At 45.2% G+C, this 25,931-nt stretch overlaps 1 protein-coding gene across 3 annotated transcripts; it reads right to left on the bottom strand.

Annotated features, from left to right (window-relative positions):
• Positions 1-1,435: 1,435 nt before the first annotated feature.
• Positions 1,436-10,951, bottom strand: LOC140854677 (uncharacterized). Of its 3 annotated transcripts, XM_073250659.1 has the most exons (9): positions 10,343-10,951; positions 10,207-10,245; positions 3,248-3,439; positions 2,920-3,164; positions 2,637-2,840; positions 2,442-2,534; positions 2,180-2,281; positions 1,727-2,086; positions 1,436-1,626 (listed from the first exon to the last, which is right to left on the bottom strand). In XM_073250659.1, exons 3-9 carry the CDS (start codon positions 3,429-3,431, stop codon positions 1,549-1,551), a joined length of 1,266 nt encoding a protein of 421 aa, XP_073106760.1. In that variant the 5' UTR covers positions 3,432-3,439; positions 10,207-10,245; positions 10,343-10,951; the 3' UTR covers positions 1,436-1,548. The 3 variants fall into 3 exon arrangements, with proteins under 3 accessions (XP_073106760.1, XP_073106761.1, XP_073106759.1); XM_073250660.1 differs by lacking the exons at positions 10,207-10,245; positions 10,343-10,951 and adding an exon at positions 4,244-4,546 and having other exon boundaries at positions 3,374-3,439; XM_073250658.1 differs by lacking the exons at positions 10,207-10,245; positions 10,343-10,951 and adding an exon at positions 4,244-4,544.
• Between the last annotated feature and the right edge of the window lie 14,980 nt (positions 10,952-25,931).

The raw sequence follows: 25,931 nt of genomic DNA on the forward strand, positions 1-25,931 counted from the left end.
TTAAGATTTAGTAACTAGTAGATAATACTTGATTAAATATATATATATATATATATTAAAATACTAAAATAGTTCGGATTGGGTTCGGGCCGGATATCGGATTGGGTGCATAACTATCCAATCTCGGCTCAAACCCAAAATTAAGTGCTTGGGTTTTTACCCAAACCCGGCCAGCGCATTGACCACCCGACCCAATCGGGCCGGGCCGGATCGGGTATCTGTGGGTTTGGAGTTTGTTGCCATCCCTAGACTGATGTCATCTTAGCACAAACTGAATACACAACCATGAGAATAATTCTGAAAACCCCTGATTATAGACAGATGCTCATAAACCATCGAGTTGTAAGTTTCTCATAACACTGATAACTGAAATCAAAGCTAAACCCATTGATTTTTCTCACAGAGCACAACCCAGAAAATGTAATCACTCTGCACCATATACTCCTGTTTTTTATGGCTTTCCGTAGCCGCTGCATCATCCTGTTGGATATCAGAAGCACAAGCCCGATAGATCATTTCATTCCATCTCCAAAGGATTTTGTGCTAGAGCCTCGAGTTATTGAGACTACTGGTAAGACCTTTGCAAAATGACAAAACCGTTTTATTCTGCTATAACGACAAACCTTTGTACAGAGCGTCAATTTTGTAAGCAGTATTCTTCTTCTTTATTTGTGAAATCAAGTCTAAAACGCTGTTGCTTCTCGGTGGGCTTGTGATTGCAGGATGTATGCTGTCCTGATAAACATGTCAGGAAGCATTACCTTTCCTGTGGCCTCTCGCCCAGCTCTAAACACTACAGGAAAAATGGCCATTAACGACGCTATTAATGGTCATTAACGACGCTTTAAAGCGTCGCTATTCGGTTTTACGACGCTTCGAAAAGCGTCGGCAAAGCGTCGACTATGCAAGAGTGGGGACGAATATCGCCGACGCTTTGTAAAAGCGTCGTTAAATTTTAACGACGCTTTAAAGCGTCGTAAATATTTACATTAACGACGCTTTAAAGCGTCGTTAAATTTGTCTTAACGACGCTTTAAAGCGTCGTTAATGTAAATCTTTACGACGCTTTAAAGCGTCGCAAAAGACAAATTTAACGACGCTTATAAGCGTCGTTAATGTAAATATTTACGACGCTTTAAAGCGTCGCAAAAGACAAATTTAACGACGCTTATAAGCGTCGTTAAAGGTTTTAAGAGGAAAAAAAAAATACAAATATTATTTAAAAAAAAAATAATACAATACATTCCTGTACGAAATCATATCACACCTGTACAATACAATAAACATGTACAATCACCACATTCACATTCACACCTGTACAATCACCATCATTCACATCACCTGTACAATACAATAAACATGTACAATCACCACATTCACATTCACACCTGTACAATCACCATCATTCACATCAAAAGCAAGCTGAAATAGAAAATTTAATCAAACCAAAAGACAATATTTTATATAAATAAAAATAAAGTACTAATCGTCCATTACAATCAAGAGTAATATAAATAAATATAAAAATACAACAAAAATAAAATAACATCAATCTGCAGGCGGATGGTCGTCGTTGTCTCCACGTGACGTGCCGCTATCTCGATGGGTGCCTGATATGCCAGGAGCCTACAAAAAATATATCAAAAGCATGATTTGCATATCTATAAATAAAATATATAAATCATTAAATTAATACAAAAATATATATTTAATATTATGTGTTTACCTGAGATGAACCATACATCTCTAATAAAGATGTAAGGCGATCAATCTGTCCCCTCATGGCCTGCATCTCGGCACGGCTCTGTCGCATCTCCTCCATCTCAGCGGCACGACTCTGTCTAATCTCCTGTATCTCCGCCTCGAGTCTGCGAACGCGTGAATCCTGAGCATCTGTTGCAGCATGCTGCGTATATCTACTAACCTCAGATAACTGAGTGGGGGTGACTCCTACTCCATAACCCCTCACTCGGCCGTAGCGCTCTGGTCCCATCAACTCTGTGAATACCTCAGCCTCGATACGGCTCTGCTGCGTAGATGCTGCGGACTCGTCGTCACGCTCCGCAATGAGAGATGTAGCCCTCTCCTGTATTTTTTTTGAAAACAAGAGTTATACATTAATAGCTAACAAAATTAAATTTAAATCATTGCAAAAAATATAATATTAACAATGCCGTACATATAAATCTCTCGACTCATCTCGAACAAAAGTACCATCCTGATGAGTATGAGTCATCCGGTAAAACTCCACTTGTCCGGGTTTCCTCCCATGCTCATCCTCCTACACAAATAATTTCAATTTTAAGCAAACAGTTATGATAATTTAAAAAAATATATGAGTATCATGATACAGACATGGTCCACGATACATAATGATATTAGTTATATAAATATTTGAACATAAAAATTAAAAGTTAATTATGAAAGTTTAAGGAACATACAAACTCCTGTCGGAGTCGTGCATAACTCTTCGACCCCGATGTATGAGGAACAGACTGAGCTGCTCGTGCAGCTCTACCAATAGCAGAATAAGTCTGTAAAATAAAGTAAAGAACTTGTTATATATACAATATATAATAAAAATCAATATTTTTACAAAATATTTAAGAAAAAAAGATAATAAACAGATAATATACCTGTGCCCTCTCGGAGAACCAGTAATGAACCAACTCCATCCACTGATGAGGGGGTACATCAGGAGGACAATTCCTAGCAACCTCCTCCTCTGTCATACCCTGTCTCATATAGTCCTTCTTCAATTGTGCTTTATATTCTTTCCATTTGCGGTTGAGAGACTTCATTACAAAATCATGAGTGGATGGAGGGAGAACAAACTTGCTCTATAAAAAAAAAAGTTAAATGAAATAAATTATATAAATGATTAACAATTAATATACAGTATGAACATCAATTCATTACCTCTATAACTCGGAGGAGCTCAACTTTGTACGTTGGAAGCATGTCATTCCATTTTGCATAGCCCAACGGACATAGCTGAGGCCTCCGAGCAACAGTCCCCAAAAATGAAGTCAATAAGCAGGCAGCTTTCTTAATTGGCTGACCTAGCTGATTGCACTCCACAACAATCCTCTCGCCCTCACGCATCTGCCACACATCTCGTACTACTGTGGGTCCGCGTCTGGGGCGTACTCTCCCGGATCCGTCTGCAAAAAATACATAAAAGTAACTATATCATAAATATACATAAAATGAAATAAAAAAAAATTACATGAAAGACAATATATACTCTGCACGTGTATCTCATCATCTGGCTGATGAACAGGAGGATCGTGCTGTGCTGATGATGAAGGACAGGGCTCAGAATGCTGTGCAGCTGAACTGGCCTCAGGCTGCTGTGCTGAAGAAGACGTACCGGCCTCTGTCTGTGAAAACTGAAACTGCACACCAGCATATCGTCCCCTGCGACGCATGATGTCACCTAGCATTTATATAAATAAAAGGTAGAATCAGTTAATATATGGAGTAAAATAACACAATAATTAATGCAAAATATATACATCATAAATAATTATTACCAGTAACAATCAAGCAGTAGTGTTTTCTTCGAATTCTGTTCTAACCAACGTCGTCGTAGCATTTAAATCATCAGCTGGCACAAAATTGTAGGGCATACATTGTGTATAAGTGTCATCGTCATCATCCTCCACTTGGTTTCCCATATCATATAAGTCTCTAGGTTTTGTTTTGATGACAGTAAACCAATCTTTATCTTTTGCGTCTTGTACATAAAATACTTGACGAGCTTGAGATGAAAAAATGAATGGGTCATCCTTCAATAACACACCAGTGTGTATCAACCTTGAAAAATTTACAAGTGTAAATCCATTTGCATCTTGTTTCAAACCCCTTGGTGAGTTTATGTCTATCCAATCACATCTAAACAGTACTACTTTAAATTTTCCATAATAATCCAACTCATAGATATCTTTAAGTGCACCATAATAAGATTTTTCATCCGCTTCCACCATAACACCGCTATTCTGTGTTTTTCTAAATTTCTCTCGTTCTCTAGTATGAAATTTAAAGCCATTAATTATGAAACCATTATATCTATTCACAATCTTGTTAGGTCCTCGAGCAAGAGCTATTAGTTCATCTGACTTATTTGTCTCCATCATCTTTGATACCTAACAAAAAATGATATGACGAAGTGCAGTTGAGTTATCTGATATTAAATATGTATCAAAAATTAATATATCCAATAATTAAATATAAATCACACCTGATTCGAAAGCCACATAGGGAATAACTCGACCAACCATCGCTGTTCAATCCTTGCATTAGGACGAATGTTATGATTGGCTCGTCTCTGATAAATTAAAAATTCACTGCATAAAATATAAATATATCATTTAGAATATTATATCTAATATAAAATTTAAATTTTGATGTCATTCCTTAAATATACTAACCTGCGATGGTCAGATATTATGTCACTATGAAGTAACACATAACGATGTGCTTGTGCTAAGGATTTTTGATCAAGTACAATACCTTCACCTCTTCCCAAGAATTTTCCAGCAGTTAAGAACTTATACAGTTCTGCATTCTCTACAAAGTCATTATGCCGTTGAGGTCGACTAAAAATAGTCTCTACACCTTGAAGATATCTTGAACAAAATGTCAAACATTCATCCGCAATATATGCTTCAGCAATCGAGCCTTCAGGATAGGCTCTATTTCGCACATAATCTTTAAGACGCACAAGATACCTTCAAGAATTAAATATTTATTAAAATATCAGTATGCTGTTGTTTCTAATAAAATTATCAAAAGATTTAAGGTTTGTAATAATACCTCTCAATAGGATACATCCATCTATAATGTACCGGTCCACCAACTTTAACTTCTGAAGCTAGGTGAACGAGCAGATGTACCATAATAGTGAAAAATCCAGGAGGAAAAATCTTTTCCATCTGGCAAAGTGTAATTGTAATATCCGATTCTAACTGATCAAGTTCCCGAGGATCAATAACTTTGGAACATAATGCCTTGAAGAATGACGATAATCGAAGTACAATTGTAACAACTTGTTTCGGCAATGACGATCTTAAAGCTATTGGAAAAATATCTTGCATCAATATGTGACCATCATGACTTTTAAGATTTGAAAGTTTTCGATCCTTTAGATGCACACATCGTGAAATATTCGATGCATATCCATCGGGTACTTTGATACTTTTCAAAACTCCCAAAAAATTATCTTTTTCTCGAGCAGACATTGTGTAACATGCAGGAGGCACATAAATTCTATCATTAGCAAGCATTTTAGGATGAAGTTCCTGTCGGATATCCATTTCTTTTAAATCAAGACGTGCCTTCATGTTATCTTTGCTCTTTCCATCAAGGTTTAAAAATGTTCCAAGTAAATTATCGCAAACATTCTTCTCTATATGCATGACATCAAGATTGTGCCGAATAAGATTATGTTTCCAATAAGGTAAGTCAAAAAAGATACTTCGTTTTTTCCATAAATGTTTACTTGGCTGTTGTATAGATGCTATCTGTGTGTCTTCCTCATTTTCATCCTCGAAATAATTGTCTGGATCTTGAAACAACTCTGCATCTATAGTACTGATACTGACTTCCTCTGGTAACCCTTCGTGCACTGAGCTTTCAACATCATCCCTTCCTCTTTTTTTAGAGGACTTTGAGTGCTTACCATAGCTGTAATTCATGCCATCCATTTGTCTATGAACATCAGTTCCAGAAGGTGGAATAGGGGCACATCCCAATTCTATAGTACCATCAAACAAATCTTTCTGAAATCGAAACGGATGATTTGCTTCCAACCATCGACGATGTCCCATGTAACAAAATTTACCTCCATGTTTTAACCAAATTGAATGTGTTGAATCTCCACAACAAGGACATGCGACCCGTCCCTTTGTACTCCAGCTAGATAAATTGGCATATGCTGGAAAATCATTAATAGTCCATAACAAAGCTGCCCGTAGTTTAAATGTTTGGCCGTTGGAAGCATCAAATGCATCAACACCCTCCCACAACTGTTTCAATTCCTCTATCAAAGGCTGTAGAAAAATATCAATATCATTGCCTGAACCCTTATCTCCTGGAATAACCATTGACAAGATAAGTGATGATTGTTTCATGCACATCCACGGTGGCAAATTGTAAGGTATCAAAACGACTGGCCAAGTGCTGTAGGTAGAACTCAGGGTCCGAAATAGATTGAAGCCATCAGAAGCTAAGCCAAACCTAACACTGCGAACATCAGAGGCAAAATCAGGATGCCTATCATCAAATGCTTTCCATTGAAGACTATCTGCAGGATGTCTCAACATTCCATCCTTTGTACGTCCTTCATGATGCCATCTCATTGATGAAGCTGTTTTTGATGATGCATAAATCCTTTTCAATCTAGGTATAAGAGGAAAGTAACGCAATACCTTGGTCGGTTTCTTTTTACTCCGCGTTGCATCCAATTCATTCAGTACATCATCTCGATCTTCTTTTTGTGTTATCCATCTTGAAGATCCACATACATTGCATGACTCTTGATTAGCATTTTTACCCCGATATAACATACAATCTTTCGGACAACTATGAATCTTTTCGTATCCAAGATCCAATTCCTTTACTACTTTCTTGGCTTCATAATACGATGGTGGTAAACGAGTGCTTTCTGGAAATGCATCCTTTAATAACTTGAGCAGCATGGTAAAACTCTTTCCAGACCATCCATTCAAATATTTTATATGAAATAAATGTATAAGAAAAGAAATCTTAGAAAATTTTGTACAACCCGGATATAATTCTTCGTCTGCATCTTTCATTAAGGTGTGATAACGAGCTGTCTCATCATTAGATGTATGTATGGGCTCCTCAACATGCATACGTTCCGTATGCGTACATCCATCAAACATCCCAACTGTTTCTTGTATACTACTGGATTCTCTTAAATTTTGAACATCAAATCCAAAAGCATCTGTGATCAAACCCCTTATATCATCATCTCTTGCAGAATTGTCTTCTAGGCTAGTGGATCCGCAATGAGTCAGGGGTTGGTTACATGATGATGGCAACATAGATTCTCCATGAAAAATCTAGTCGGTATAACCTCTTAAAAAACCATTCCATACCAAATGTTCTTCAACATTTTGTGGATCTAAAGAAGAACTATTTACACATTTCCGACATGGACATAAAATCTTTCCATTCAAACTACTTTTCTCCATACCAAATTTAATGAAGTCATGAACTCCATCTAAATATTCTTTACTATTCCTTGGTTTATTTATCCAACTTTTGTCCATTGTAGGATAAAACTGATCGAACTTGCAATTTATCTAAAAATAAAAAAAAATTATACAATCTATATTAATGCAATGAGTAAAAAATATCAGTCATTTCATAAAATCCAAAAAAATAACAGCTAGATAAAGTTTACATAGTAAATGCTTGCTATCATCAACTAATAGGTAAAGAAGGTCCTATCCCATTCAGAAAATGTATTAATTGTATAGGTCAATTACAAAAATCAAATGATATGCAACAAGAGCCGAAAAAAATTTCGGCAGCATTTCCCCTTAGTTCTTCCGTATAGGAAGAACAAAAGGAAAATACCATCCGAAATTTTTTCCGAACCTCTCAGCATACCATTTGATTATGGTAATGACCTATAGAATTACTCACATTTTCCAAACTGTCCATACTGGACAATCAATTGATCAATGTACATAATTCTTTTATCCGTACAAAAATAAATAAATATACGGATATAATAGAATATGTACATTAATCAAAAGACGGGTCTATGTTTCGATGCAATGTAATTTTTGATGTCATATTATTTACATTTTATGGAAAGGCAGAAAAGTTGAAGATTTGAGTCCTTCGTAGGTGGTACCAAGAAGAGATGCACATAATATAATATTTGCAATACAACTTTTGCAGCTTTGCAGAAAGAGATTGTTATTTATTATTTTTATTATCATTTAGATGCATATTAACTATTCAATTTGATATTCATGATCTTTCATAACTGCAATCCTGTGAAGTGGAGTAACTGGAGTTTTGAACCTGAACCACCCTGCTACCCAACTAGAGTCTGGACCTAAGTGTACGGCTGACACCAGATTACCAATTAAAAGAACATTAATAAGATTGCATAAATTCCTAAAGAAAATTCTTTAATAAAATTATAATCTTTTAAGGTTGTCTCCTGGTCTTCAATTGGCGACTTGATATTTAAAGCTTGATGTCCAAAGAAATAACTAATGGGAGATGTGTGAAAATCTGCCTATTTTTCTCAATAAATAAATGTATAATTCAAAGAAAGAAAGAAAGAGATGCAGGGATGTAAATTCCACTTGTTAATTTCAATTCTAGAAGAGCCGAAACTTCTTCGTCAGTGACTTCAGCTCTAACTCCATATAATTTTAACGACGCTATTTTTTAATTCATTGTTTCCTTTATGCTTTTGCTTCCGTCTTTTTCTTTTCTTTTGGTTTTGTTTTCTATTTTGATTTGAAGGTCACCATAAACTAATTTGCATGAACACGTCATCTCGCTGCAATGCTTGCTTTCACCTTCAACCTGTGCAAACTTCTCAGTGCAATCTCCAACATCTAAGTGTAACTACACCGCTCTTCATTTCTCTAGACTAATTTTTTCATTTGATGATTTTTTTTTTTGTTTTGTGAAAAAAGATGCTAAATGTTCCTAGATATATTAATTTTCACGAAACCCTTCAAATTCAATAAAAGAAGCATGAAAAACTTGTAAGAAATATGTAAATCAAACTAACAAACTTAGGCATGCATGAATAGTTGTATTCATTCTTGGATGCATGCAGCATAAGAAGAGCTAAAGTGGGTATTTGAGTAAAGGAATCTCCAAGAATATCAAAGTCTTGTTGTGTTTGAGTAAGAAAATCCCACACCCACCCAAGACTCGAGGAACAGTAAGTTGGCCTCTACAAAATTATAAGTTAACAATAATTAGTGTGTTTATTTTGGTTAACAAAAACAAATGCTTATTCAATAGTTATTGCTCCGTGTCATGTTAATGTGAATGATTGGCATGCAGGTAAAGAACATATTTTGGAAGAACATTGTCAGCCCAAGCTAAGCCAGCTCCAGCTGCAATTATCTAAAGAAGCTAAATGACTACTATCTATTGCAATTCCATCACCTTCATTCCCAATAATTGGGCCTCCTCTCGCACCACTCCAATTTGACATGATTAATCTAATTTATTACTTCCCTCCTAGGTGTGGTGAAGGTTAATTTAGATGAACTAGAGCATGTTTGGAGCTTTTTCTATAGGATTGGGCGGCAAATTCTATTGGACTTGTGGATTGAGCTAGTGCAACTAATAAGATCACAAAGATGGGTTAAGCAAAATATCCAAATATAGTTCTGAAATAATTCGAATTGAATCTCATAAGGAGAAAAAAAGATCTATTGAATTTTTTTTTTCTCCCTATAGAATTCAAGCGGGCCCATTGCAAAGCTATAACTGGGTATTTTATAAAGATAAGCCTAACCCAGTATGTAGCATGTGATCTTGTTAATTTTGTTGGTTTTAGCTCAATCGTGTAGAAAAAGATATGTTTGGATTTTTGGATAGGATTTAATTGAAAATCTTATAGTGTTCATCAGTTGGACTATCCATTTAATCATGGCCTTAAATCAACCAAATATCACCTAACTCAAATCCTATACAAAGAAAAAAAACTTTCATAGGCTTTTTTTTTTTCTATCTTTTTTTTCTACAGCCGAAAAACTAAGATCTGAGCATGTTCTTAAAAAATATAAGCTAAATGGGCTAACAAACCCGATTCCTATAAAATATGCATCACAATGCTACTCAAGGGTGGCAGTAAACAAGAATATATATAAACAAAAACATCCTTCAACACTCAACTGAAAAATTCTTCACATCTGCCAAGATAAATAAATAAATAACTGAAAAATTCTCAAATCCTATAAAATATCATGCTTCTACCGAGATTAAGCTCTTGGAACCTCAGGGGACCAACTCACACCGCTGCAGCTCGCACAAAATCCCATATGAGAAAACCCCAATCGGGACCTAAGAAACCCATCCGATCTCCCTCAATGCTCTCCTTCCCACAAATCTCCAAACAAGAGAAAAAAATAAAAAGAAAATGAAGCGATAACAAAAAAAAATGATCAAACTAGGTGGGAAAAAGCTTACCTTTCAAAATGAGGAATGTGGATGACAGACCCTTAAACACTGTAACATGAAATTAAACAACTCAAAATTTCTGTGGAGATTTTGAAAAGAAGAATGAATGAAAAGAAAAACAAGTGAAATGGGGAAAATATTTTACCTTTCAAAATTTCTGTGGAGCGGCCGAGCAGGGGCTTCGTTTCCCTTCGATTTGGGGTGGCCGAATGGCGAAGTGGGATGGTGGGAAGCTTGGAGCAGTCGAACAAGGGAAGGAGGAGGAGGGCCGGTTCACCGACGGCGTATGGCTTGGACCTCGCGGGCGCGGCGTCGACGGATGCGGCAGCAGAGGGGAGTGGCGGACGGAGGTGAGGCGTGGACGGCGGGTGCGCGTGGACGGCGGGTGCGGTGCCGGCGGCGGAGATGGGCCGGGGTCGGCTGAGGAACGGGTGGAAAATAAGGAACGGCTGAGGAATGGCGGCGGTAGATAGATTAGGGCACGGCGGTAGATAGATTAGGGCACGGGAGGAGGGTGGTATTAAACGAACCTACCGACGCTTTTTAGCGTCGTTAAAATGCGTCGGTATTTTATTTATTTAACGACGCTTTTGCTAAAAGCGTCGACGTTGACACGTTCATAGTTTATGACGCTTTTAAGCGTCGTTAAAGAACGACGCTTTTTAAAAGCGTCGGCAGGTTAGCGCAACCTGCCGACGCTTTCCAAAAGCGTCGGCAAAAAAAGGTCGTTAATGGCCTCTTTTTTTGTAGTGAAAGAATCCTTAAGATGGCTCTTCTCATTGTAGTGTTCTCTTTGCACTCACTTGCCTGAAATCTTAGTCATAACACCTATAAATTTTACGTATTCTTGCTGTTGTTGCCGTGTATTGCATATCATTTTTTTTTTTTTTTTTTGAGGTAAAGGGATGCTGGTAAAGCAGCCCCGTGTATTGCATAGCAAAGTGCATTTTGTGCATCAGGGAATTTACGTTTCAGTAATGTTTTAATTAAAATTCTGAAGTACCACAGCAAATTCCTGCTCATGCCAATATGGCCGAGATATTTTTGTGTTGAGCCAGCTTCATCATCCACTAGCAGCATAAAGTAGTAATGAATCTAGATGGAGGAGTGTGCAATATATTACTGGGATAGTTTTCTAGCATTATCTTTCAACATAACCTTGAGCTTTGGCACTTTAACTGATTATTTCCGACTACGCCTTTTTTTTTTGGGAGTATCGTGTATCTATACGTTGATTTTCCTCCGTAAACATATGCGCGCAAGCGGTTTGGGCTGACGTGAGGTTCGGATAATCCCAATATAGTATTTAAATTTTTAGTACGTAATCTATGTTAATTAGCCGTTGGCTTAAAGGCTCGTGTTCAATCCCAATTCAAGTTGAGGCTAAATTTGATAGGCTGGACCCAAAATTTTTAATTAATATTTGTTTTGTATATATGTCCTATTAGGTTTAGATAGGCTAAATTTTCTTTTTCTATCAAGAAAAGTGTTGGTGCAAAAATCCGCTTGCGCCGGAAAAGCTGGAGTCGAGGGAGTCGCGGTCGCCGCCGGGACCTGCAAAGGAAGTCTAAACCGGAGGTGGGGTTGCTCCGGCAAGACCCTCCGATGCTCAAGTCAGTTCTCTGCCTCAACAAGAATGGAGTGCTCGAACGGAGAATTTAGCAGAGTTTTTAGGTAAAAAATTAGAGCTTATTGAATAACGTATCTGGGCCCCCTTTTATAGGCGGAGGGGGCAACAAATTGATGGCGACGCCTGTAACCGTCTGGTAATGGGCCACCCAGAGTCAGGAGGAATTTATTGCGGAGGGTAGTAGAGTGGGATCGTGGCTATTGCCGTGGCTCGCCACGTGGAATCAGTTACGGGGAGTGGAGCGGCGTCCGCTGTCGTGACTCGTCAGGGAATGGTGGAATCGCACAGGATCCGCCACAGAGAGTGGAGCAGAATCGTGGCCGTTAATACGGCCTGTCAGGGAGTAATGGAGCTGCGTAGGGTTCGCCGCAGGGAGTGGAGCAGTGTTGTCTGTTACTGTGGCCTGCCAGGGGGTCCAGACTGGTCGGCCAAAGTTCGGTTAGAGTCGGTAGCGAGGTCCGGTACCCGTAGGAGTTTGGGCGAGGTCTTCCCACAGTCGGAATAGAAGACGGAGTCTGGCTTCCGTAGGAGTCCGGACGAAGTCTACTTGCAGTTGGGGTCGTGGACGGAGTCCGGCTCCCGTAGGAGTCCGGACGAAGTCTACTTGCAGTTGGGGTCGTGGGCGGAGTCCGGCTCCCGTGGGAGTCTGGACGAAGTCTGTCTGTAGCCGTTGGATTCGAGGACGAAGCCCGGCTCCCGTAGGAGTCCGGGCGGAGTCTTCCTGTAATTAAAGTCAAAGGCGAAGTCCGGCTCCCGTAGGAGTCCGGACAGGGCTTACCAGCAGTTGATGTTGAGGACGGGGCCCGGCTCCCGTAGGAGTCCGGGCGGAGTCTACTTGCGGTTGAAGTTGTCGGCGGAGTCTGGCTCCCGTAGGAGTCCGGACGAAGTCTGTCTGCAGCCGTTGGAGTCGAGGGCGAAGCCCGGCTCCCGTAGGAGTCCGGGCGGAGTCTTCCTGCAATTAAAGTCAAAGACGAAGTCCGACTCCCGTAGGAGTCCGGACAGGGCTTACCAGCGGTTGATGTTGAGGACGGAGCCCGGCTCCCGTAGGAGTCCGGGCGGAGTCTACTAGCGGTTGAAGTTGTCGGTGGAGTCCGGCTCCCGTAGGAGTTCGGACGAAGTCTATCTGCAGCCGTTGGAGTCGAGGGCGAAGCCCGGCTCTCGTAGGAGTCCGGGCGAAGTCTTCCTACAATTAAAGTCAAAGGCGAAGTCCGGCTCCCGTAGGAGTCCGGACAGGGCTTACCAGCAGTTGATGTTGAGGACGGAGCCCGGCTCCCGTAGGAGTCCGGGCGGAGTCTACTTGCGGTTGAAGTTGTCGGCGGAGTCCGGCTCCCGTAGGAGTCCGGACGAAGTCTGTCTGCAGCCGTTGGAGTCGAGGGCGAAGTCCGGCTCCCGTAGGAGTCCGGGCGGAGTCTTCCTGCAATTAAAGTCAAAGGCGAAGTCCGGCTCCCGTAGGAGTCCGGACAGGGCTTACCAGCGGTTGATGTTGAGGATGGAGCCCGGCTCCTGTAGGAGTCCGGACGGAGTCTACTTGCGGTTGAAGTTGTCGGCGGAGTCCGGCTCCCGTAGGAGTCCGGACGAAGTCTGTCTGCAGCCGTTGGAGTCGAGGGCGGAGCCCGCCTCCCGTAGGAGTCCGGGCGGAGTCTACTTGCGGTTGAAGTTGTCGGCGGAGTCCAGCTCCCGTAGGAGTCCGGACGAAGTCTGTCTGCAGCCGTTGGAGTCGAGGGCAGAGCCCGGCTCCCGTAGGAGTCCGGGCGGAGTCTACTTGCGGTTGAAGTTGTCGGCGGAGTCCGGCTCCCGTAGGAGTCCGGACGAAGTCTGTCTGCAGCTGTTGGAGTCGAGGGCGGAGCCCGGCTCCCATAGGAGTCTGGGCGGAGTCTACTTGCGGTTGAAGTTGTCGGCGGAGTCCGGCTCCCGTAGGGGTCCGGACGAAGTCTTCCTTGCGGCAGAAGTCATGGACGGAGCCTCGCGAGGGTCGACCCTGCCAAGAACTTCGGCCGAGAGTATTTTATGCCCAACACCAGTCCCCCTACTTTCGAGTTCGAATTTCGAATGAAGAAAGTACGGAGAGATTGTCGCGGCCGAAGTTCTTCCCCTGACGTCCGGGCGCAACCGTCCTTGGATATGTCGGCATTTAATGCACGCACGCCAGAGTCCTTTTTCCGATTATGGCGACCCAAAGAGTCTTTTCGAAACTCCCACTGAGATGTGACCCCAAGCGTCGCGCCATGAAAATTTGCGAGCAGTCAATCCTCGATAGCGGTGAGTGGGACACGCGGGACATGTGGTAAGCACTGGCTGGTCTAGGGACACCCGCCACCATAATTGCGCTAAGATCCGCTGCCTATTTAAACCCCCCACCCCTCCTTCGGAGCCTTACTCCGCCTAAAAGACGGCACCTTTCTTTCTTCTGAGAGCCTAGCTACTCAGCCACCCCCTTGGTGCCCCTGCCGACTCCGAGTGCCCTCCGCGCCGGTCACTGCCGTCTCTCTGCCATCCTCAGCCCCCCGATTCCTCTCTAAGGGGTTTCCCCGCCAGGTCCTCCACCTCAGAGGCTATTCTCGAGAGGATGCCAAGGACTTGGAGGAAGGCAAGAAGGAGAACAGCGGTCTGCGAGTTCTTCGGTCATCGAGCGGCTGCTGCAGGTCCCTGTCGCTTCAAAGGAGGCTTGGGGAAGAATTCCTTCAACAACAGGGGTTTAATAACGGGGACCGCCGATAAAGGCGTTCTGCCTGAGAATTTTGGAGTAGCAAGACGGGGTGACACCGATCAGGAGGGCAGAACTGTCGTCACAAGCTGTGGCGGGATCCTTGATGTCGTCGAGGCCGAGGGACCAGAAGCTGTCGGCGTCGATGGTGGGGCAGTAAAACTTGTTGCGGGGACGATGGAAGTAGCGCATGCCGACCTTGTCAGAATACTTCGGACGGCGGTTGTCACGGAGCATTTGGTGATGGCGCATATCTCTGGCGCCGCCGCTGCCTCCGGGGTGACTCCGGTTCTTCTTGAAACAGGTCTTCATCGCCGCTGCCGTCGCCTCGACTGCCCCCTGGAATCTATCCCATCCTTTTCTCCCGGGGGTTGGGACTTCGGAGGTGGAGTGAAACAAGGCGAGGCGAGAGCCGACAGGTCTGCCACACGCACCGAAAAATGCGGCTGGAAAGGACAGGAATGGGAAGAGAAGTTTGCAGCCTGAAGCGGCCTCCAGTGCATCCTTTCCAAGCCGTGTTTTGAGCCTTGTAATAATGTATTCTTTTCTGGCCCTCCGGGGCTTGTAACGTACATCTTGTTAGTTGCAAAATGAGAAGGAGATTTTGTTACCTCGTGAATTGTTGTCTGCCGAACTTCCTTCCCCCTTCTTCTCTCTTTTCTTTTTTTTTTTTTTTGATGTCGTCCTAAGGTCGTCGGTGGCCCTTTTATTCGTGTTGAATTGTCATTTGCCGAGCTTCTTATCGGCTTTTACGTCATTCGAAGGTGCCTGGTTGTCATCGTATCAACCCATCCTTTCCGTCAGTGGCCGCAGGTTCGCCTGGGGCCATTCGGGCTTGATGTCCCCTCAGGGCTTGAGCTCGGAGGTCCGAGCTTCTGTTGCCCTGAGGAAATTGTCATATTTTGCGTCGAAAGCTTCCTTGAAGGTTGGGACTCCTGATGGGAGCCTCAATCCTTGCTATGATGGGGTTCTATGCACCTCGGGCGCTGTTTGTTTTCCAATCGTCGTTGATGTGGTCCATCACCTTTCTTTTTCTTTTTCGCTTGGAATCTTTCTCCGCTCTCAGCGAGGCTACAGGAGTTTGGCTCCCGCAGGCGAAGTCGGGGCGAAGTTCGGCTCCCGTGGGAGTCTGGGCGAAGATCGCCAGCAGTTGAAGTTGGTGACGAAGTCCGGCTCCCGTAGGAGTCCGGACGGAATCCTCCCTACGATTGGAGTCGCGGACGGAGCCCGGCTCCCGTAGGAGTCCGGGCGGAGTCTTCCTGCAATCAAAGTAGGGTAAGAAGTCCGGCTCCCGTGGGAGTCTGGATGGGATTTATCAGAAATTGAAGTTGGCGACGGAGCCCGGCTCCTGTAGGGGTCCGGGCTGGGCTTACCATCGGTTGAAGTTGGTGACGGAGCTCGGCTCTCGTAGGAGTCCAGGCCTTCGATTTTGCTTAAGCTAGGGCAAGGTTTTTCTCCTGTCCTTAGCAAGGCTGTGGGGGCGCATATGGGCGTTGCAGGGCCTCTCCCCCCATCCGGTCTAAATGGAACCGGGCCTTCGACTTTGCTCAAGTTAGGGCGAGGTTCTCCTCCTGTCCCTAACAGAGCTGTGGGGGCGCATATGGGCGTTGCAGGGCTCTCCCCCCATCCGGTCTAAATGGAACCGGGCCTTCGACTTTGCTCAAGTTAGGGCGAGGTTCTCCTCCTATCCCTAACAGGGCTGTGGGGGCGCATATGGGCGTTGCAGGGCCTCTCCCCCCATCCGGTCTAAATGAAACTGGGCCTTCGACTTTGCTCAAGTTAGGGCGAGGTTCTCCTCCTGTCCCTAACAGGGCTGTGGGGGCGCATATGAGCGTTGCAGGGCCTCTCCCCCCATCCGGTCTAAATGGAACCAGGCCTTTGACTTTGCTCAAGTTAGGGTGAGGTTCTCCTCCTGTCCCTAACAGGGCTGTGGCGGCGCATATGGGCGTTGCAGGGCCTCTCCCCCCATCTGGTCTAAATGGAACCGGGCCTTCGACTTTGTCGAGACGAGGTTTTCCTTTTGTTTTTGACACAGTTTGTTTGAATTGTCCAAAGACATATAGGTATGCAATTTTCAATTAAAACGAAGTTACTGGTAGTACATCTGTAAGTTTTCTGAGCTCCACGGTCGCGGGAGGTCGGCTCCTCCGAGTTTCTTAAGATAATAAGTTCCAGGCCGGACCACTTCTTTGACTTCATACGGTCCTTTCCAGTTTGGGGCAAGTTTCCCTCGGTCATGAGGTTGCGAGACAGCGGCTCGTCGAAGCGCTAGATCTCCCGCTCTAAAGGCTTTGTTCTTGACCCGGACGTTGTAATATCGAGCGACTTTCTGTCTGTAGGCTGCAATTCGAACCTGAGCTATCTCCCATCTTTCTTCCAGCAGGTCGAGGTTGGCTTTAAGACTTTGCAAATTTTGACGTTCGTCGAACGCCATGACTCATGCCGACGGGAGTTTAAGCTCGATTGGGATGACAGCCTCCGTACCGAAGGCTAAAGCAAAAGGGGTCTCCCCCGTAGGTAGCCTCTGGGTAGTTCGATACGCCCACAACACATGATAAAGTTCGTCCGCCCAAGTTCCCTTCGCTTTTTCAAGCCTTGTTTTAATCCCCTGCAAAAGGGTTCTGTTAGTTACCTCAGCTTCGCCGTTCGCCTGGGGATGGGCTACTGATGTGAAGTTGTGGGAGATGTTTAGATCTTCACAGAATTCGGTGAATTTTGCTCCCGTGAATTGCCGTCCGTTATCAGTGATCAGGGTTCTAGGCAGACCGAACCTACACACGATCGACTTCCAGACGAAATCTTGTACTTTTGCTTCTGTGATTTTCGCTAGTGGTTCGGCTTCAACCCATTTGGTGAAATAGTCGATCGCTACAAGGAGGAACTTCCTTTGCCCAGACGTCATGGGAAAGGGGCCAAGGATGTCCATCCCCCATTGTGCAAAAGGCCAAGGGGCACTCAAGGGTGTGAGCTCGGTGGCGGGCTGTCTCTGGATGTTGGCGTACCTCTGGCATCGGTCACACTTTTTGACATATTCAATCGAATCATGATGCATCGTTGGCCAGTAATATCCTTGGCGGAGCAACTTGTGGGATAAAGATCTAGCCCCCAAATGGTTTCCGCAAACTCCTTCATGTACTTCCCACAAGGCGTAGTCAGCCTCCGAGGGCCGGAGACATTTCAAAAGGGGCAAGGAGTATGATCTCTTGTATAATTTGCCCTCATAAAAGATGTATCGGGAGGCTTGGTTTCGGAGCTTCCGAGCTTCCTTCGCATCCTGGGGGAGAACTCCATCTCTGAGATAGATGATTAGTGGGTCGACCCAGCTGGGCTCGTGGTCAATCTCCATTACGGGCCGTAATTCTTCTGTACTCGGGTGTTTTAGAACTTCGAAGAGGACGCCTTTGGACAATTCGGCCGGAGCCGACGTCGCCAGCTTGGAGCAAAGGTCAGCCATAGTATTTTCCAACCTTGGGATCTGTCTAATGTTGAAGTCGCTAAAGGCGGGAGTGAGCTCCTTTACCTTCTCAAGGTATTTGACCATACTGTCCTCCCGTGCTTCGTAATTTCTGCTGACTTGCCCCACCACCAGTTGGGAGTCACTGTCACCCGGAGCTGACTTATTCCCAGCTCTCTGGCGATCCTTAGTCCTGCGATCAGAGCTTCGTATTCTGCTCCATTATTTGTTGCGGAGAACTCGAAATGCAGAGCGTATTCCGCGATGACCCTCCGGACTGACCAAGATCAGGCCCGCACCTGCGCCCGACATGTTGGAAGATCCGTCCACATAGAGGGCCCAAAAGCGATTAGCGGGATCGGCCTCTTCTTCGGGGGAGTTCGGTTGGGACTTCAGGTCGTCACCTTCGCTTTGTTCAAGTTCAGCCTCCTCTGGGATGGTACACTCTACTATGAAATCTGTCAGTATTTGGGCCTTCACTGCTGGCCTGGGTCGATAGTCGATGTCGAATTTCGTGAGCTCGATCGCCCATTTCGCCATCCTTCCGAAGGTGTCTGCCCGGTGCAAGACCGCCTTGATTGGTTGGTCGGTGAGTAGTGTCACGGTGTGCCCTTGAAAGTAGGATCGGAGTCTTCGGGCTGCAATCAACAAGGCGTAAGTTAATTTCTCTAATTTGGTATACCTGGTCTCGGCATCCCTCAACGCACGGCTAACGTAGTAGATCGACCGCTGGACTTTCGTCTCTTCTTTGACAAGGACGGCCGCGAGGGCCATGTAAGAGACCGCCAGGTATAAAAATAGCTCCTCCCCAGGCTCAGGCTTTGCTAACAGCGGGGGTGATCCAAGGTAGCTCCTTAATTCTTCGAACGCCTATTGGCACTCAGGGGTCCAACAGAAGTTCTTCGGCTGCTTGAGGGTTTGAAAGAAGGGCAAGCACCGTTCGGCCGACCTTGCGACGAAGCGATTAAGGGCCGCTATCCTCCCCGTGAGGCGCTGAACCTCTTTTATCGACTTTGGGACGGCCATCTCCTGGATGGCGTGAATTTTCTCTGGATTGGCCTCGATTCCGCATCTTGATACCATGAAGCCCAGGAACTTTCCTGAGGTTACGTCGAAAGTGTACTTAGTTGGGTTCAGCTTCATTCTATATTTCTGGAGAGCATCGAAGGTCTCCTCGAGATCGACGACATGATCTCTGAAAGATTTGCTTTTTACGAGCATGTCGTCCACGTAGACCTCCATGTTACGACCGATCTGCTTCTTGAAGATTTTGTTCACCAACCGTTGATAGGTTGCGCCCGCATTCTTGAGGCCGAAAGGCATGACCCTGTAACAGTAAAGGCCACGATTAGTGATGAAAGCTGTCTTATCTTCGTCTTCCGATGTCATTCTAATTTGATTATAGCCGGAGAACGCATCCATGAAGGTGAGGAGCTCATGGCCAGAGGTTACGTCCACCAGTTGATCGATTCAGGAAAGGGGATAGCTGTCCTTCGGACAGGCCTTATTCAGCTTTTTGAAGTCTATGCACATCCTCCACTTGCCGTTTGCCTTTTTGACCAGGACAACGTTGGAAATCCAATCAGGATAATTGACTTCCTTAATGAATCCGGCCTTAAGGAGCTTATCCACTTCCTCGACTATTGCCTTCTGCCTCTCCGGGGCATGACTTCGGATTTTCTCTTTCGTTGGTCGATGTTTTGGATCGACGGCCAGATGATGCTCCATGACTTCCGGATCAATCCCCGGCATGTCCGCTGGAACCCAAGCGAAAACGTCTGCATTCCTTTGTAGAAAATCAATGAGACGCACCCGTACCTCCTCCCCTAGGTTGGAGCCAATCATTGCTACATGCTCCGAGTTTCCGTCGTTCAAAGAGATTGGTACCAGATCTTCAATGGGGGCACCCCGCTCTTCAGTGAGGTCATCGCGAGCATCCAGTCCATCGATGGGGCAGGAATCAGATTGATTGCCTCTTTGCAAGGCTATATTGTAACAGTGTCTGGCCAGAGCTTGGTCTCCCCAGACCTCTCCGGTCCCTTGGTCAGTGGGGAACTTCAACTTCAAATGGTAGGTCGATACGATGGCTCGGAGAGCATTGAGGCCAGGTCGATCGAGGATTGCGTTGTAGGCGGACGGCGCCTTCACCACCAAGAAATTCACCAGAGTCCTGGATTGCCTTGGATATTGACCTACGGCCACAATCAAGGTTATTATCCCTTCCGTCGGAACGGCGTCGCCGATAAACCCTACCAAGGGGGAGCTAATCGGCCTCAGATGACCGTCAAGAGTGGTCATTCTTGAAAAGGCATCGTAGAACAAGATGTCGGTCGAACTTTCATTGTCGACAAGAATGTGACGGACGTCATAATTCGCTATACTCAAAGAAACTACGACCGCGTCGTTATGAGGGAATTGGACTCCTTGAGTGTCTTCTTCGGTAAAAGTTAAGGGCTCTTCAGTCTTTTATCGCTTGGGGGATACAGACGGTATGTTGGTCGTTTCCCGTCGGGATCTTCCCGAGATGGTGTTGGTGGAATCCGTCGGAGGCCGATTGTCCGGCCACTCCCTGTTGGCGACCATAGCTGGAGGATGCGGGGCCTGGGAAACCACAGGCATGACCGGGGTCTGGGATATGGCTGCGGAGGCCGTGGGTATTGGCACGGACGCTTCGCGAGAAGGCATCAGGCGAGGATCCCGTGGGGGAAACAAGGAATGGATGTCGGAGGAGGCGATCGGAGGCGGTTCTGTTGAGCGCTCCTTTAAGAATAAGGGTACTGCAGAGGTTCGCACCCCTTCCTCTAGCGCCAATCCTGTTGGTGCAAAAATCCGCTTGCGCCGGAGAAGCTGGAGTCGAGGGAGTCGCGGTCGCCGTCGGGACCTGCAAAGGAAGTCTAAACCGGAGGTGGGGTTGCTCCGGCAAGACTCTCCAACGCTCAAGTCAGTTCTCTACCTCAATAAGAATGGAGTGCTCGAACAGAGAATTTAGCAGAGTTTTTAGGTAAAAAATTAGAGCTTATTGAATAACGTATCTGGGGCCCCCTTTTATAGGCGGAGGGGGCAACAAATTGATGGCGACGCCTGTAACCGTCTGGTAATGGGCCGCCCAGAGTCAGGAGGAATTTATTACGGAGGGTAGTAGAGTGGGATCGTGGCTATTGCCGTGGCTTGCCACGTGGAATCAGTTACGGGGAGTGGAGCGGCGTCCGCTGTCGTGACTCGTCAGAGAATGGTGGAATCGCACAGGATCCGCCACAAAGAGTGGAGTAGAATCGTGACCGTTAATACGGCCTGTCAGGGACTAATGGAGCTGCGTAGGGTTCGCCGCAGGGAGTGGAGCAGTGTTGTCCGTTACTGTGGCCTGCCAGGGGGTCCAGACTGGTCGGCCAAAGTTCGGTTAGAGTCGGTAGCGAGGTCCGGTACCCGTAGGAGTTTGGGCGAGGTCTTCCCGCAGTCGGAATAGAAGATGGAGTCTGGCTTCCGTAGGAGTCCGGATGAAGTCTACTTGCAGTTGGGGTCGTGGACGGAGTCCGGCTCCCGTAGGAGTCCGGACGAAGTCTTCTTGCAGTTGGGGTCGTGCGCGGAGTCCGGCTCCCGTGGGAGTCCGGACGAAGTCTGTCTGCAGCCGTTGGAGTCGAGGGCGAAGCCCGGCTCCCGTAGGAGTCCGGGCGGAGTCTTCCTGCAATTAAAGTCAAAGGTGAAGTCCGGCTCCCGTAGGAGTCCGGACAGGGCTTACCAGCAGTTGATGTTGAGGACGGGGCCCGGCTCCCGTAGGAGTCCGGGCAGAGTCTACTTGCGGTTGAAGTTGTCGGCGGAGTCCGGCTCCCGTAGGAGTTCGGACGAAGTCTGTCTACAGCCGTTGGAGTCGAGGGTGAAGCCCGGCTTCCGTAGGAGTCCGGGCGGAGTCTTCCTGCAATTAAAGTCAAAGACGAAGTCCGGCTCCCGTAGGAGTCCGGACAGGGCTTACCAGCGATTGATGTTGAGGATGGAGCCCGGCTCCCGTAGGAGTCCGGGCGGAGTCTACTTGTGGTTGAAGTTGTCGGTGGAGTCCGGCTCCCGTAGGAGTCCGGACGAAGTCTGTCTGCAGCCGTTGGAGTCGAGGGCGAAGCCCGGCTCCCGTAGGAGTCCGGGCGGAGTCTTCCTGCAATTAAAGTCAAAGACGAAGTCCGGCTCCCGTAGGAGTCCGGACAGGGCTTACCAGCAGTTGATGTTGAGGATGGAGCCCGGCTCCCGTAGGAGTCCGGGCGGAGTCTACTTGCGGTTGAAGTTGTCGGCGGAGTCCGGCTCCCGTAGGAGTCTGGACGAAGTCTGTCTGCAGCCGTTGGAGTCGAGGGCGAAGCCCGGCTCCCGTAGGAGTCCGGGCGGAGTCTTCCTGCAATTAAAGTCAAAGGCGAAGTCCGGCTCCCGTAGGAGTCCGGACAGGGCTTACCAGCGGTTGATGTTGAGGATGGAGCCCGGCTCCCGTAGGAGTCCGGGCGGAGTCTACTTGCGGTTGAAGTTGTCGGCGGAGTCCGGCTCCTGTTGGAGTCCGGACGAAGTCTGTCTGCAGCCGTTGGAGTCGAGGGCGGAGCCCGGCTCCTGTAGGAGTCCGGGCGGAGTCTACTTGCGGTTGAAGTTGTCGGCGGAGTCCGGCTCCCGTAGGTGTCCGGATGAAGTCTGTCTGCAGCCATTGGAGTCGAGGGCGGAGCCCGGCTCCCGTAGGAGTTCGGGCGGAGTCTACTTGCGGTTGAAGTTGTCGGCGGAGTCCGACTCCCGTAGGAGTCCGGACGAAGTCTGTCTGCAGCCGTTGGAGTCGAGGGCGGAGCCCGGCTCCCGTAGGAGTCCGAGCGGAGTCTACTTACGGTTGAAGTTGTCGGCGGAGTCCGGCTCCCGTAGGAGTCCGGACGAAGTCTTCCTTGCGGCAGAAGTCGTGGACGGAGCCTCGCGAGGGTCGACCCTGCCAAGAACTTCGGCCGAGGGTATTTTATGCCCAACAAAAAGGAAGTTGTTTCTTTTTTTTTTTTTAAAAGATTCGAGGAGTTGGTCGAAACCATTGAAAGCAAGCTGAATGCTGTAGACCAGACGAGTTTGGAAGCAATCATCTAATTCACTGAAAACCCATACAAATTATGAATTGGGTGAAGAAAGATCCAGCTCATTGTACCACTTGGTCTAATGCTATTCTTATTGTTGTGTTTTCTTTGCACTTCTTGAACCGAAAATCTTGTCAAAACTTTATTAAATTTTAGATGTTCTTTCTGAAGTTGCTACGTTCTGCATATCAAAATGTATTTTACATGTCATGAAATGCAGAGTTTAGAAGATGTCTTTATTGATTTTATTCAGGTATTATAATTTCTTTTTTTGGTAAATAAAATAGGAGTTAGAGGGGGGCGATCCGACGCAACTCTCTTCCTTAGATGTGACCATAGGACCCTAATCCCCACTGGAGAATATTCGATTCAGAGCCGAGTTTAGATGAAGGGGTCTTCTTCCCACCATATGGACGAACGCAACAGATGAGTACGTCATCCTAGTACCATCGAGGGTCAGAGGACCAACTGCTACTTTCAGATCCCATATCCAGTCCATCGAGATACGCTCCCCTTGGTCATTCGTGCCCTGGCATTTAATCGAAAGCAATTATCTAATTCACTAAAAAATCATGCAAATCGTGAATAGAAACAAAAAGATCCACCTCATCCAAAATGATTTTTGGATGTATAATATGCCATATGGGCTTCCCCTATTTATAGGGAAATATGGGCGACACCATGGGACGCCAACTCTTGGCGTCCCTTAATTATTACACGCACAAAAAAATTATTTCCATGGAATCCAATGAGATGGTGTAGAAAAGGAAGTGATTCACTGGCGACTCTTCCTCTGCCTAGAAAAAATTAATTCACAATCAAATTGTGCGTGGGAAAGGAATCAACGTGAGATATGAAGAGTCCATGCCAATAAGGACTCTTCCATAAACTCAACGTAATCATTAAAGGAAAACCAATCTAATTGGCATTCAAACTCCTTGTAAGAGAAGCATTCTCCCTTCTCTTCTGTGCCTATAAATCTAAGAATCATCTGATGACTCAAAGAATTAAAATGGAAGGAATTTAAGAGTCCCAAGTGAAGTGGACTCTTCCACTTCAACGCCCAAAATAAAGGAGGCGTCCCAATTTAATTTGGTGTGGAGTTCCTTCCAAGAGAAGGACTCCACCATATTGTCCACGCCCATATATCCCGTAGCTCCATCAAATGGTGCACAAAAATAAGGAACATGTGGAATATGGTAATAATTTTAAGAGGAGTAAAGGAGAAGGACTCCTCTCCTTCTACACCAAATAAAATGGGGCGTCACCTTTTATTTGTGCGTGGCTTTTGGCGTGGAGGTGGCTGGTTCCACATGGAACACTTTCACAAAATCAGATAAAAATCATCTGATTAATAGATAGTTCAAACCTAATCATATTAGGTCAAGACAACAAGACTAGGTTAGCACAAACACATTTGCACTGAACCCAATTGAGAACTTGGGTTAATTCATGTGCTAGCAATTTAATTAACCCTTTGAATTTATAATAAATTTAAATTGATTGGATCAAGATCAAATTTCTATTGTGTGTGATCCATTGGGTTCCAAATCTAGCTAGCAGTGGACCCAAACTCTCGATGAAACCCTAATCCCATTGGATTAGGTCAGCTTAAGAGTCCCAATCAACTAGGATTCTTCCTAATTGATTTTTGAATTAAATTTTTTTAATTTTGAGGAGTCCACAAGTCAAGATTGACGTCTAGCAATGTGTCATGACTATCCAAAAGATTTAAAATTTGATAGAATTATCAAAATTATCCTTCCGTGATGAGTTACCGTGCAATTCAGTCCTTCAATCACACAACATCCCGAAAAGACTATGGGTATATAAATATGTCCAACCTAAATACCTAACCATATATATCTCGATCAGATGATGATGACTCGATTGATGAACCAGTAAAAATCATTTCTACTATTCATCCCTGCTCTGACCAGAGACTTCCAGAGTCACCATCCTATGAGATCACATAGAATATTTTTTTCTCTTACAAGGAGTGACCGATTCTTTGTTGACCACTCACAATCTTCATGCACACTTTACCATATCCAGAATATCCTACATACATCTCAAAGTGATGTGCTAGAGAATAAACGAAAGTAAGGGTCCATGCATACAAGGTACCATGGTGATTTGAGGTCAAAGGATTACATGCACCACTCTCACTGAAGAACTATCTGTTGACAAGCTGTAAGGCTCCATCAGATGTTCTTCCTGCGGGTCAGTTCCGTGAACTCATTCTCTAATGAGTACCTACATCCTTGTATTAGTGTCAGTACACAAGTAGTTATGAGATCAACCACCCTCTCTATCGAGCATACATAGGATGTATCAGTCTTATCGGAGTCGTCCATCTCCGACTCGATGATCCAACGATTGTGTATATTTTAGATTGGGGCTATCAAGATTTTAGGTCTCACTGGCATGATCTCATCATGGTCCTAAAATTATTATCCTAATTTATGAGATTTATCATAATCATATAAAAATGATGCAGCAAATAATAAAATATAATATCTCAAATAAATAAAATAACTAATATCTTGCTAATGAGCAGAAAGATAATAAAAAAAAATCCTTTCGCATCCCCATGCGATTGGCTTATAGGGTACTATTTTTTCATTGATCACTGCACGTCATTGCATTACATAGATGGCTGCCAAACATAAACCACCTTTCTTGTGATACATCGTGTTTGGCATGTAATGCAAGGCATCATGTTTGATAGTGGTTTGTCTTTGCGATGGAATGATGTGGCAACAATCAAGAGCTGCACAGCTTAGGGATAGCAACATATCAGAATAGATCGGATCGATCTATACTCGTACCCATCCTATAATTAAAAATTTTAAATCCATATCTGCCTCGTAT

The sequence above is a fragment of the Elaeis guineensis genome, chromosome 1, assembly GCF_000442705.2.
Source record: "Elaeis guineensis isolate ETL-2024a chromosome 1, EG11, whole genome shotgun sequence".
Lineage (NCBI taxonomy): Eukaryota > Viridiplantae > Streptophyta > Magnoliopsida > Arecales > Arecaceae > Elaeis > Elaeis guineensis.

Excerpts from the sequence above, each read along its gene's own strand:
- LOC140854677 (XM_073250658.1), bottom strand. The coding sequence starts at position 4,283 with ATGGTTGGTCGAGTTATTCCCTATGTGGCTTTCGAATCAG. Across the intron at positions 2,841-2,919 it reads AGCTCCTCCGAGTTATAGAG|AGCAAGTTTGTTCTCCCTCC; the intron begins GTAATGAATTGA and ends TTTTTTTTATAG. Across the intron at positions 2,535-2,636 it reads GGTTCTCCGAGAGGGCACAG|ACTTATTCTGCTATTGGTAG; the intron begins GTATATTATCTG and ends TTTATTTTACAG.